Source organism: Anticarsia gemmatalis, chromosome 9 (genome assembly GCF_050436995.1).
Source record: "Anticarsia gemmatalis isolate Benzon Research Colony breed Stoneville strain chromosome 9, ilAntGemm2 primary, whole genome shotgun sequence".
In the NCBI taxonomy this organism is placed as follows: Eukaryota; Metazoa; Arthropoda; class Insecta; order Lepidoptera; family Erebidae; genus Anticarsia; species Anticarsia gemmatalis.
In genome coordinates this window covers 688,123-703,432 of record NC_134753.1, presented here as the reverse complement: position 1 = coordinate 703,432, position 15,310 = coordinate 688,123, and the positions used below count along the sequence as shown (strand labels likewise).

The following is a 15,310-nucleotide window of genomic DNA, read 5'->3' as shown; positions in this document are numbered from 1 at the left end:
TCTATTTAAAAGTATTATTACTCTTATTAAAGACAATCCCAAATCTTCAAACATAACTCTTACATTCCCTTATACCTTCACTTATAACAAAAAGCAGAGACGGTCCGATATTATCAGTAAGTAAATCAGAATACCGTCATATATGAAAACGTTCGCAGTCGGCAGATATTCAATGGAGCGCGAAAGATTGCCATACATCATGCGTGGGAGGTGCAGGACTGTGACGTGACGCGAAGGTTTAGCGAGGATAGATACGGCTGGCAGATCTTGTAGTAAATTGACTCGATTGGTAAAAAGCTATTGGTTACAAGTTATTTATCTGAATGTTTTTTCTATAATTGAAAGTAATATAGACAGTTGGGAAAAAAGTTTTATAATCTACTAGCTGACCCGGTGATCTTCGTACCGACTAACAGTCGATTATTTTTATTTCTCCGTGAGAACCATCCTCGTACTTATGAATTTGGTACAGATGTTCTCGAGATTTGCACTTAGCAACATTCATTTTAATATTATAAGTAGACTAGCTGACCCGCGCAACTTCGCTTGCGTCACCAAAGAGAATGGGTCAAAATTTTCCCCGTTTTTGTAACATTTTTCGTTGCTACTCCGCTCCTAATGACCGTAGCGTGATGTTATATAGCCTATAGCCTTCCTCGATAAATGGGCTATCTAACACTGAAAGAATTTTTCAAATCGGACCAGTAGTTCCTGAGATTAGCGCGTTCAAACAAACAAACAAACAAACAAACAAACTCTTCAGCTTTATTATATTAGTAATAGATTAGTAATAGATAATATATGCAAACTGAAGACTATTACATCTTTCCTAAAATTATTATTGGCGTATGACTTTTCTGTCTTCGATTGAAGCTTTCGTTAACATTAACATTTTATAACACTTTATTATGTAAAAAGATCGATAACTTTTTCAAAACCAATATTTTTTGTCCAAAAACAGCACGACACTTTATTTAAGTGATGACTTCCGTCTTGTAAGTGAAAAGTCCAATAAATCAGCGAAATTACGTGAGATCATAGTGATCGCAGGATCAAGGGGTAGCATCCCTTGGGCACAGTAAAATATGAGGAGGGATAACAGGTATATGACCACCAACTTATAGGATTCACCGCCCTGAGATTATGTAAAAAATTGAGAAATATTTTTAGAATTGTTTTTGTCGACAATAAATGATCGCTTAACGATTTATATGAGATCCTCTTTAATTTGAAAATTACTTGTATAGGTAAATTTTTCTGTGCAATGCAAAACTATGCTTCGTCTTCAAAGCCTAAGATGATACAGAGTGACAACAACAGATGACAAAAAGTAAAGAAATTAGTTGGTACGCACATAAAAATATTTAGTTATTTATTTAAACTTAATGTACAGTGGTACATATGCGAACTTAAATAACAACTGATTGCAGAAAATCTATTAAATTATTTTCTGTTTGAACCTAACCCTGTAAACAGAGGAAACCAAACTAAACAAACCACAGCCAGATCTCTAAAGATCATTAGCATTCATAGACTATTGAAATAAACCGTGATATTACTGCGTGGGGCGTGTACAGTGCAGTTTGCACGTGAACGTCACTAGTGTGCAGACGCCACGCTCGGTATCGATCAGCGCCGTAATTCACACGCAATGTCAACGAACTGCAAGCCTCCAGCCATAGCCCTTTTACTATCTACACTGAATATTTTAGCTTATAACTTCCTCTATTGAGATAAATTGTGATTTCGATAATTTTTAGGACTTTTAAGATACTAACTACTGATGGACACTGTATGAAATATGTGTCCATCCATCAGTCTCTCTTTGAGAGACACCATCCTGTAAGAAATTGCATTGTCTCGCATCAAATTATTCTACAGAATATAGATTAAAACATTTTAGGAAGGTAATAATTAATAATATCTCCTTTTCTTAAAACACATTATAGCATTTATTTTATTTATGTCTCCATGAGGAATTGACAAACAGATTTCGGGTCGATTCAGAAAAAATAATTTGAATTACAGAACCATCATTATTACGATATATATTTTGTAAAAGTTAACCTATACAAGTATCAGAAGCAGAGACACAGGGGTTAGACAGGGCAATGCATATAGAATTCTCTTTACGTACAAACAGCAATATTCCTTGATTAATGTCCGTTCTACACAATGCACACGATTGCCTTCAGACCTCTATAGCCAGTACATATGCAGGCACAAGAGCAACGCCAGCCATCCCAGACACAGCCGGGCCCGGCGAGCATCACACAGTAATCAATAACAGTTCATATTTCAAAGGAAACCCTGCGTTGTTGCAACACAAAGCCGATCAAATGGAATATGATTTAGTACAACTGAATGTTCTGGATTTATTTATGTTTGTATTTTATTGGAAATAGTATAAAAATGTTATTAGATATTTATTTTTGTTGTGAGCTACTAATGATAGAGTTTGTGTTTGTTTATCAATTATGAGATAATTGATAAACAAACACAAACTCTATGGCAATTTAAAATAACTTTTAAAATATTATGTTATTTTATATGGATTTTTTGTGTGTGTATAATTAATGTCTGTAAGAATAGATAGTAAGTATGTCATAAAATAAAGAAATAATTTCAAATCATAACACTAGACTATAAGACCGGGAGAAGACCCGGGTAAACACATGGTGACCTTCGCATATTGATCATAAACCACTACAAGTAGTCTAAGAAGTATGAAACAAGAAGTATAAAACAGTCAAGACTTTAAATCTCAGAAAATCATACTAAAAGAACGGATTTAAAGCATCAATCAGAAGTCTAGATTATGATAAAGGCAAAATTAATGGAGAATACGAAGAGAAATCTCCCAGATTTCTAGAAGTGATGGAAGTTAGTGACAGTGGAAATCACGACACACTAGGTAATGTATTTAACCTGTCTCCTGAATACATGTACGACGTTTCAAGGGATAAAGCGATCTTCATGTTACGTACGGTTATATTTTATCTGATAATGGAAGTCTCGTGTAGTGCCGATTAGGGACATTTAGGTGACTATGAATATATGATGAATTTCGTCAGTCTTAGACAATTTTTTTAGAACTTTTCTGGAATACTAACTGGAAGAAGGAATCAAGTATTATATTGATACATTTCAGCTTCTTTGACAATAACGTAAAACAGTTACAATGCTTAACCCAATAAGATGGTAAAATAGTCTACTGCTTCGAAATGATATACTATTCAACTCATGGCTAAAGCCACAAACGACTCAAGATTTGAATACACACAAATCATGAAAAGAGCAAACATTAACTGTGTAAGAAGTGGAAAACATCAAAGAGACATTCAAATCTACGACCTTAGCGTAAATGAGTTGTATTCAGTGCGGGACGTTACACCACTGATGAAAGCGTTTTGTTCATAAAATATCTATGTTCTTGTCAGTGTATAGACTGTATAGTCTATAAGTGGACTCGTGGAGGTACGTGTTGACCTAGTTGCAGCGCACAATGCTCCCTCACCGGCCTCGCAGCCAGGTACAGATTTATTGATAGTTGCTATCGCGAACAATTTTCACCCGCATAACCCGACGCCTCCTATCCAACGCCCAAAAAAACCTAGACTTTGTTTGGCACGGCACAAAGGCTCCGAACACTATGAGTTTAGAATCCCCTTCAATATTAAGTGACGGGATCCCGGAGATAAAAATTTCAATACCCTTTTGTAGTTGGAGTAGGACGGGCTCCGATGGGCGGGCAATGAATACGAAAACGCGCTGGATCGTTAAAGAGCATCGAGCTCGGATTGTGTTTTGCTGTAAATTTTAAATGTAATAATCCGAATGCCAATCAGGAGTTTGGACGATTGCCATGTTTATATTCATAAAAAAACGTCCTTTTTCCCGTCTCCAGTTCCCTTTATAAGGATAATACGACGGCTAAATAAAGCAGTCATGATCCGTGGCTCAGTGACACAGATTTTATAGGCGACTGTTCCGAGTACTAGCAATCTCATAGAGGTCAAACAATACAAGACTAGAATTCGGTATTTTGGCTACGATTTCTATGTCCGAACTTTCTAGAATAAGTTTTCAGAACAGCGGCCGCATTTCCCGCGAGGATCGATACTCACACAGATGCAGCACATAAGTTGGTCGAAGAACACCGATTGTGCTTTTATCAAAACGCAAGCCAAGAGCTGAATATAGAAAGTATTCAAATGTGTGCAAAACTCTTTGAGAACTTTCCGCTAAAATATAAATTCGGTAGAGAGCGGGAGCTTAGCAGCGCGGATTTCGCACGGGTTATGCAAAATAGACTACGATTATCATTTTTATGTTCTTATGGAACAGTACTGAGAACTTTGTCTATAGTTTCAATTTTCATTTACTGTCGTGGTTTTCTAAATGTATTAAAGGAGCAAGGAAATGAAATTTGTGCTTTAACCTCACTGCAGGTGGTGATATAAAACGGACACATCCGTGTGAGCAGGTGAATAAACCCGAAAAAGCTTCAGAATCTAATAAAACAGGTAACAATAAAAATAGCCTTCATAGTCATGAGGGAGTATTCAAAGTGTCGTTGTGTCAGTGTGAATGGGTCGCCGGCGGTATTGTCGTTAACGCCGTAGACGAACAAAGGCCACCGCTTGTATCAAAATTGACACACTTTGAACAAAAGGTAGAACTACTCGGTGGACTGTGAATTGACACTGACACGATAGGAAAGGTAGATAGAGTTTAAAAATAGGTGAGCGAACGAATTTTGGATTCAAGAGACGACTGTCGAAATCAATCATTGGATTCATTTGTCTTGGAGACGATGAAAAACAGTTTTAGGCAAGATATTGGCTGTCAAAGTAGCCGGGGAGTTGAATTGCAAAAAAAGTGATTCTATTCGACCTACGTTATATCTTGCCTACTTATACCTACACTAGCTGACCCGGCAAACGTTGTATTGCCATAAAAATTAAATAAAAAAACATTGTCCAGCGGACAAAATTGTGAATCTAAACCATTCTCAGATCCCCTTGAACACACACAAAAAATTTCATCAAAATCGGTCCAGTCGTTTAAGAGAAGTTCAGTGACATACACACTTACAGAAGAATTATATATATACCTACATAACTTTTGCATGCACTATAAGTTATACAGCTGTACGCAAAACTTGAGACATGAATTCTTGCCTGCACATGTCTGTAGTTTCACTAACTTTGATACTAACTTTATCTGTAGACTGAACTACGTGTAAAGTTTAACTTAAACGTCATACATGTTTCAGTACATAAAGCTAATAAAGAGTGGTTAAGGTGGTTCAATTCCCACACGGAACAAATATATGTGCGATCTACAAATAGTTGTTTTATGTCTGCTTGTACTTTGTGTCCGTTGTTTGTATGTATGTTTGTAAAAGTCCGCGTGATACAAGAGCAATTCTTATTGCGGGAGTTGTATTGTTGTTTGTTGTTGTTGTATGTTGTATTTTTATTAAAAAAAATTAAAGAAAATCCTTTCAAAATCACGCTGCTAATAAAACCGTACAAGGAAAGTGCGTAGAACCCCAAAATGACCAAAAAGCAGTGAAAATGTCAAGGACATAAGTGTTATTATACAAGTTGTATCAGAATGAGTCACGAACAGGGGTGTAGTACACGCGAGCGTTTCCTTCCCCCTCAAGGTCATGGCTAGCGGCTGCTCCACTTGGCACTTGTCTTCGCAAGGATAAAACTATATCGTGCTTTATTTATAGAATGTATTATTAGATCGTTGAGACCTTTTTAGGTTAAGGAATATCAATAGGTCATATTTTGTGATTTATTTTACTTTTTTATGCGCGGATTTTTACATTATATAATATACCATTAACGTAGCTGTAATAATGGAAATGGCGAAAACATGGCTAAAATTACTTAAACCTTCATACAAACATAAAATCACACCCTTTTTCATAAACCAGAGAACGCCACTTGGTACGATCCTTACTTTTTCTTAAGTACTTTCAATGCTTATTTAACCGCTTCTACCGGTTCTCCTCTCAGAATTAAAGAAAGTTCAAACTCTTCTTATTCATTCGTAAACATAAATAAAAACAATTTAAAAAATCAAGAAATTACAATTAATATTCTCTTGATACTTAATCGATTCCCGAAAGATTATCTCTCAACGTAAAGATCTGGAAATCGTTGAAGTAGCTATTAAACTAATACTTGGCTATTACTTTGATCATACTCAGTCAAAATTAATAGAAGATCAGACAAAACATTAATAAAGTCTATAAAGCAATTAGTAACACTATAACTGAGGGCAAATTGGGCCGATTTAATTACGATTATTACGAACTTAGTCGATTCTTAATTGCTTGATAGTCATTGAAAGGGCAACTAATTTTGATGGAACTTGATAAATATCCTGTATAATAATACTTCATATTATATCAAATCTGTATAATTTTAAACAAATTTTTGAGTAAATACATATATTCCAGTACATCTTTCTATAAAATAGAACATTCAGATCCACTTTATGGTATTTGCTATGTTTGTATTTTTACATGATTGTAGCCAAGACAAGTTTCCAATGAGATCAAAAGCAGAAAGATCAAGAACCGACCGAAGAACCAGAGCTTTGATCATCTAAATTCTTCGACATTAGGCAAAGAGCCTTGTGAAAGAAATTCTGGATTTCGTCTATAGAAGACTAAGTAACCGCTGCATCACCCAAAGATAGACTGGTAGAGAATGCCTTAGGCATTAAGTCCGCGTTCCCATCTTCTGTAAAAATATATATCTTACTTGGTGTATGTATGCTGCAGCTTGTGCGTTGCGAGCCACTGTCGCAGCACGAGTCTCTGCTGCAGCACCTGGGCAGCTCGCCGCAGACGCTTCTCCTCGGCCGCCGGCAGCTCCGGCAGCCGGTCCAGCTGGTCAGGAGTACCGCATCCGGATAGTGTGCTGATGCCTACAACAAGAATACCACATGAATAGAAGAAAATATACCAGACTTGTCATACCTTCGTGTTTTCTTCAAGACCTTCAAGTAACAAAATCAAAATACTTCAAGTGACAGCATAACAAATTGTTATGTCACACACACAAATAGACAAAAAATACCCAAGGTTCTTTCTAGCATTAGGCAAATAAAACAGATGTTCATAATACTCTCGAATAAATATCAACTCAAATCTATGCAGGGCGTTGAATAATTCATTAAAACATTCACAGAAAACAACAAACACTTAAAAGCTTAATGGCACCCACCGAGGGACTATTAACTCCCACGCGACATAGAAAATATTAAATTACACGGAAAATATATTAACAACGATTATCATGGAGTAAGCGAGAAAGCCTTCACAAGTTATAAATTTTATATTCAGAAACACGAATTATAAATGATGTTTAATGGCGCCCAATATGGGACCTTTAGAAAAGCGACGCCCACTCGTAACTTTTATTTACATTATTAGGTTTAATAACATTTTAATGCAAAATCCATGTCCAGGGGCCATTAATAATATTAAATGATAGGTAGGAAAGCTTTGTTGTCGGCCGGTTGCTTGGAAACAGACGGAGCCTTGAGACTAATGGCAGGCTGTAGCGTGAAGAAAGTTGTTGCTAGCTTACGTCAATAACGTTTGTGTACATTTATTATGTAATATTCCATGTAATAAGTGTAATAACCATTCATTTACACAAATTCATACTAAAACAATATGAACTGTAATCGTGATTTGTTTTATTCTATTAAGAGAGTGTTGTTAATTCAGTAAACTACCAATCACAAACAAATTAACCAAGAAATGTGGAGCTATGGGATAAAAAGGCACATACTTTCAGCCCAAAGGAAAAAGCAAGAAAACTGTAAGCTCATAACCAACTTTATATGATACCATAAGCGATGAGGACGAGTATTGTTCTGTTTCCTGAGAGAATCTAATAACAGGTATGACTAAATGAATAAAGCAAAAACTTAGAATACTAGATGGAAATCATCCCACGTCTGCACATTTATAAAGTTCATAAGGTAATTCTTCAATGTTTACGCCCACGCTCCTCCCACGGCAAATACACTAGAATATCTAACGTAGTTTTAATTCACTCATAAATAATTCATTGGAAAACGTATTTTTATATCGACAACGTAGAAGAAAATTCTCTCATAAGCAAAATTATGAATTTTCAATACTGTTGTTGTTGCTTAATTTTATATTGGAAAATTAAGTTTGTTTTTAATTGAAAATTGTGTAGCATCCGCGGAATTTAATAAGGTGGTACTGTTGATTTTGTAAAGTCTTCAGCAGCATATTCGCACCTTTGTTGCGTATGTATTCAACTATTTTGTTTTGTACCCATTTTGGATCCTACTAAATAAATATCATTGAACGATTATCTGTTATTCTTTGACGCACACACTGAACGTCGAACAGTCGGCTTATCACGTATCTCAGTTGTCAAACATTTGAAAGCCACTATGCTGAACATTGTGTTCTCCCTTAGATTATAGTGATGAACACGTTATGTCAAAGTGGCAATGTACTGAATAGTGACCATCAATTTGATGTACACTAGCTGTTAACTGAGATACCTACGTGATAAGCCGGCTGATTTGAACTCATCAATTTTGTAACATACGTACATCATGCATTCTTCTTACTTTGCGAAATCTTGTTCTACAAAATTAGTTTTACAGCATAACACAAGCATTATAACAAAGTACACTTAAGTCCTAAATAAAGGTATAAAAATACTCGTGCTCTGATCGAACTCTCGACCTTTGACTTCCTAAGAGTGCTCAGGCCCTCAGATGTTCAAACACACAGAAGCACTTATGTAACAAGAGGCGACCCTGTTCACTGTTCCCGTCTACCGGGCATTGTTCCAAATTGAAGCCTGTTAGGCTCTCACTGGCTACGTCCAGACAGTTCTATATCAGTTAAAATAAATCTGGACATCCATAAAAGCTACTCCTATTACCAAATTAAATATCACCAGTCGGAAAACGATCAGTGGGTTAAGCAACTCCTGGCACTGTCATTCTAAGACGGGTGACTGTTTAGTGGTATTTGAATTAAGCGTCTCCGTAAATTTCGGTGGTTATCAATTAAGATAACAGTCGTTAAGCCACGTCAAAGACCTTCCGGGCCGCTTGAACAACTTTGACACTAGATTGACCACTGACCATACGATATAATAATTATAATAATCTACTAAATACATATGTTATAAACGAATTTTCGTAAACTTTTAATGTATTCCTGTGTATTTAAACACACTTTTGTGGTTTCCGCGAAGGACGGAATGCTATTAGCGTTCCAGAAAGTTTGAACTAGAAACATGATATATTGAATATGCTTTTGCCTTTTTGAAAAGTTGGTTGAAACTCTGAGAAAAACAAACATTGCGATTTGAAAGTCCATACTAATATTTTAAATAGGGAGTCTCCCTGTTTTCCTGTCTATATATTTTCCTGGCTAATTTGATGATTTTGATGAAATTGCACGTTTCTAACTGCACGTTTGGCGCAGTGGTTTAAGCGTCGCCGCAGCAACCGTAGCGCCGCGTGTGGTGGGTTCGAATCCCACCCGTGGCAAATCTTTGTGTGATGAGCACGAGTATTTGTTCTGAGCCTGGTTGTCGATTTATCTATATAAGTATGTATTAAGAAGTATATAAGTATGTTTATCAGTTATTTGGTTAACGTAGTACAAGCTCTATTTAGTTTGGAACCAAATAACCGTGTGTGAGTTGTCTAATGATATTTATTTATTTAATTGAGCATGGAACCAGTAGGTATTCTGGGATCGCCTATTTTTTAATCACCTCGTAACAAACCAAAAATGGAATGAAACTATGTACATAAACAAAGCTTTGCAGTTCAGGTAGTGTGCCATAAAAATTCAGGTAACAAAATACCTGGAAAATCAAAACACTTTATTGCATAACCCTTTTAGAACATAACATAATATTGGAACCACTGGCTTCAGTCTACAGTGACTAGTCATATTTAGACAAAGGTAGGCTAAAACCATGACCTGTGCGTGCCACACGCGACCCACCATGATGATAGGCCGTCAAATATTTGAACTGACTGTACTGACTACATAATAATAATATTGTATTATATAATTTATGGTCGTGTAGTAACATTTTCCCAAAGGTGCAATAGTCACTGACCTTTCATAAGAACTGATTGTTAAAAAAGACGTAGGAGTCCCATCCTACGTTTCTTTTTACAGGTCTTGCTACAGTTCAGCTCTATAAGGCTTTGACGCAGTCAATGCTGGAGAAACCCGAACTTTAAATGCAATTTTATATCTTCATCTTCATTACAAATATAAGAGGCTTCAAGAAACACCTGATTGTAAGCAGTGAAACAAATCCTGACATTACTCATTTCATGATTTTTGAAAAACATATTATAGACGAGGATTTTTCCATAGTTTTCAAAATCAGAAAATCCAATCCTTGATCCAAATTAAATAGAGCAAACAAAAAACAACTGTTTGTATATTGTTATGTAATTTAAGACCATTGCCCTCAATTCTAAACCTATGGGCAGCCCTCTTAAGACCTCTTTGTTCATACTCCACTTACTCACCTACTCTATTTTAAGTGCCTGTGTATTTAAACAAACATCTCTTTATTGTTAAACGTGTTATAAAATATTGTACCCTGTATTTCGGTAGCACAGCGTGACAAGGACTATTGACGTGACATTTAAAGGTTAACTTGTAAATATAGAACATCGATCAAGCTCCAGTTTTGGACTAAAAGCATGGACTGAAAAGCTAGGAGAACAAAGTAGTGGCTTTCCAGAATAAACAATTGAAACTTTCCAATATTAGATAAAAAATAATAATTATAGCAACCAAACGGGTTTTAATAGTAAACCTTCTTTTACTAAAGATTGAGATCATTTAGTTAATAAGCAATATTTTATTTTTCTGCTTAAAATTGGTTAGCTATTCCTACCTTACATAGCATATTGAAACTGACCGATAAATCGACAAGTTTTCTTACAGAACAATTGCTTTACATATGACCTATGTTCGAATCTAAGCATAGAATATCAGATAGATAAAGGCAATGACTACCTCAAATATTGACACACCGAAAATATCCATTTTACTTCCTAATGACTTAATAATAATAGTTCTTAATGATACACCAAACATGAAAGCGTGAGTCACGACCCTCTACCACTAAACCTTAAAACAAAAGGCAGAATGAAGAAATATGAACGAACCGCTCTGCCCATTAACTGTGGATCAGTTTACAACTTGTCACTTACACAAACGTTAAACCTTAAGTAATGAACTCTTTGTTGACGTCACAACAAAATGGCGGTAACAGTTGATGTACCACTGAGGAGAAGTTGTATATTAAAGATGCTAGAACAGGCAACGAGAGATGAGTTTGATACATACTTATAGAATTTATTCTCAATCTTGATTGGACTTGATTCATATAAAACCGTTCACTGACCACGGCTTAGTAGAACTTAGAACTTGGCTTAGAAGAATATTCTTAATAACACTTAAGATAATTTTGATAAAATAAGTTTTATTGAAGCTGTAGTTCTTCTCACTAAAAACAAAACTGTGTTTGAAAGATGTGGGTATAGGATACAAATTGATCACATTGCAATAAACTTAACATACACTGCGTTACATCTTCTTTAAATTTGTTTATCAGTTCCAATATTCCAGTCACTAATATGGTTCCCAAGTTTAGCTCACCCCGCACATCTTTACTGAAAGCGAAGCCTTCACCGCCCACAAGCAAAACTTTCCCAACATGGAGACCAAGCTATCCCTCTTTTCTAGCCAGTAATTCTATTTTTGGACGTCCATTCAGAAACTTACGAGCAGTTTAAATTGCACGGTAACATGGCTCACGCGATGTTTTAATCTAAGTTGTAAAGATAGGATCTGTTGATACACGAACTGGGTGCACGCTACTGATGTTGAACGATGCGATAACATTAAATTACACCTTCAACGTCTTGCATTTTCGTGCTAGATTTACGTGTAGATTGATGTGTCACTTGACTTTAAGTATATTTTGATTATACAAATCTAGCTGTACTGGCTATGTCGTATTGATTAAAGTAACCTCTGGCAGGATCTGTCATAACAACGCCCGCACAGGCTATTTTGATAGGTAAAGTACCTACAAGAATCTTCCCGATCAAATTGACTTTTGTCAGCGCAGAAGACACTATAAAAATTAATCTTTTTAGCAATCTAAACAACAATATTTTTCTCTATTTCACCCACATTTCCTTTAAAACCTTGCTAATAATTTTAGATTATTCACAAAGTAGCACTTCCATGAATTACATCCAGTCACTTAAGAAAATACTTTTATGACTGCTACGGAACTACCCTCATACCCGTGGCTACTTATTTATACATAAGTCTGGAGCGAAGCAGCTTTGCACCGTACTGCATGTTACTGCAAGTTGTAAAAGCGAGCTTAAACACCCATATTTTATAGCAGACGGAGTTTTCTTAAAAGCAATGCATTATTACTTTACTCTGGCGGTCGTTTTTCAAACGTTTATATAGATTGCTTGATGCTCCCCACTACGCTCGTACTCTTTGAAAGCTGCAAAATGTCGCAATATTCTTTCTACATATTATAAGTAACTGGGGAGAAAAAATGCGCATGTTAAATTAAAATTAAGGAGTTTCCTATCACTGAAGTATTTTATAATACATTTGACTCTATTTTGTCTCAAAATATTCACTTTTACATAAGATTAGAGCTGTCTATCTCGTAGTAAATTAGGTAAGTGATAAAATATAAACGTAGAATGAAGATGAGTTACAGTGAAATTGCTTAAAGCTATCAGAACAAACTAGAAACAAATACATTCAAATCATTTGTACCAACAATGAATAATTCAAATTCTAAATAACAAGTGGGTAGAGGATTCTGTTCAAATATTCAGCGCTTGAATTCTTAACAAAAGCGTTGAAGTTTCCTCGTGATTGCTTCGTTTGATCGAGTCGAGAACCACCCCTGTTATTTGTCAGTACTTTCCTTCAACTTATAATTTGACTCAGTTACACTGAAACTCACTTAGGAATAAATACACGTGGAATTTGGAACAAGAACCTTTCTTGTTTAGTGTCGGTGTTTGATAGAAACAGAATTCGGCTGTGAATCTTTAGTTTATTTCAAAGTGTGATTGGATTTTTGTGAGATGTGATTCAGAAACACACTGGGGAAAGAAGGTAAGAAATGTTTAAAATGTAAATGGCATTTTGCTAGCCAGTTTTTACACGGGACTATTTTACCCATATATCTGGAACTTGAGCAAAATATAGTGACAGATATGCCAGCTGAAAAGATAACATGATCGTTCTACTTTCAGTGGTTGAAATTTAACCTTGAACATGAACATCAGCAGGTATCTTCAGGCGTCTAGAATATTTCATGTTTTTCGTGAAGCGCGTGTTGTTCCGCACCGAAGGTCAAGGCTGAACAATACCTGGTAGTTGCCAAAACTTTACCCGAACAACGGGAAATTTGTACAAACTTCGTTGTTTTTTACAAAGTGGATTATCTTTCTGCTGCAGTACGGATGGACCTATTACGTAATGGAGGTATATGATTTTAGTTTTGGATTTTTTTCTTTGAACGCAAATGTTTAGTCGAAGCTGTAGGATAATAACGTTTTAGTAAAATTGTTGTTTATGAAAGCTAAGCAATTTTTATTCTTCTATGTATTTAAAGAAGAGTTCTAGAGATTCTTAACCAATATTTCGAATTCCTTACAAAGTGTAAAAAAGTGTGGGAACATTAAAACGGCTATTAAAATCTAACATTCACTAAGAAAATAGCTTATTGCCAATCAATATTCAAGTCACAGCTCCCGTAAATCACCGTTTACATCGAAAATTATGCAAACTGGTTACCTTTTAACCCTGAACACGTCGATGTGAACCACGAACTTGACTTGATAAAATGGCCATCCTTTTAATCCACGATGACAAAGTTTTTACGATCGCTTTTATTACCACTCCCTGAACTTGGGAACCGAAGGTCGCTGGAAATATATCGGTGAAACAAAAAAAACAACTCGTGCGATCTGCTTTGAACGGTGTAATCCGAGATTTTATGGGGTTTTCCTTACGTCTGCGAAGATAAATCGAACTAACTGTGTTGTCGACGTATGTTTGCTTGAAAACTTTGTTGTTTTGCAAGTAAACAAGTTTTCATCGCGGTGTTGGGTGAAGAATTGAAGTGTCGAAGTAAGGAATCAATATGTTAGGTAATAACTTGAGTCTGTGCATGTATTTGCAACTGGAAAAAAGCTTCCCACACAACAGATGTTCTGTTCACAAGTAATTGATTAGTCTAAATTATATGTATTTTTGTGTTCTTAATTTTTATGTTGATATGTCTTTATTGCGGTATTTGTCCGTGGTGAAGACAGCAAGATATTCCCTACGTAAAATAATAGGCACCACCACAATTTAAAACGACCAAAGTTGCGACGCAAACTTTATCGATTCTCTGAGAATACAGCAACTGAAACCAAAACGTTTTAACCTTTGCCCATTTTACATTACCGTAGAAAATTTAACAAAATAAAACACCGCCCCAACGAGGAAGTCGGATTTCCTCGTAGCAACGAAAAAAACCAGCAAAATTTCAGTCGGCAACAACAATTTTGAATAGAAAATCCTTCACACTTTATTTTGAGCAAATATCAAGGAATCTTCCAATCTCGGAGGGCAAATATTGGGTCGCCTTTAAATTGTATCTGGAGTGTGGGTGATCGTATCCCTGGTAAGTGGGGTTTTTATGTCATTCGTTATCACGGTTAAACGATACGCCCTTGGCCTTAGTCATTAGTAGATTTTGCTGACTCAGGTGTGGGGGTACGGTTCATACGCCGTTATTGTTCCATCAGGTCGATAGAAAACGTGTGTATGTACTCTAAGGTGGTAAATTAAGCTTCCCTTTACGGTATTATACACCATGAATAACACAATGATTAATGATTTTCCTTTTTGAACTCAGTTCTTGGAAACGTTACTTTAAAAAACAATTAGTTTTCACGTATCTTTTGTGTGATCTTTTTCTTAGTTCCTACTAACAACACAAACAGATCATTATTTTTAGAAAAATAGTGCTTTCGAACTTGTAAACTGTTTTCTCCAACAACAAAGACCATATTGTCAATATATTTCAAACACATAGCGTAAATGAATACACTAAATGTGTTTTTTGTTCGATTTTACAGCTCTCGGCAAACTCATAGCTTTAAATCAAGCTGCCTATTTCTTCATAGATTAAAT

The 15,310-nt window shown here is 35.7% G+C and overlaps 1 protein-coding gene across 3 annotated transcripts in view; it reads right to left on the bottom strand.

The window, feature by feature from the left end:
* Nucleotides 1-15,310, bottom strand: part of LOC142975424 (apoptosis-resistant E3 ubiquitin protein ligase 1) — a 58,121-nt gene that overhangs the window by 28,942 nt on the left and 13,869 nt on the right. For all 3 annotated transcript variants that reach the window (XM_076118245.1, XM_076118243.1, XM_076118244.1), the window contains exon 2: nucleotides 6,789-6,954. In XM_076118245.1, coding sequence (XP_075974360.1) covers nucleotides 6,789-6,954 — 166 coding nt within the window. The remainder of the gene's footprint in view (nucleotides 1-6,788; nucleotides 6,955-15,310) is intronic.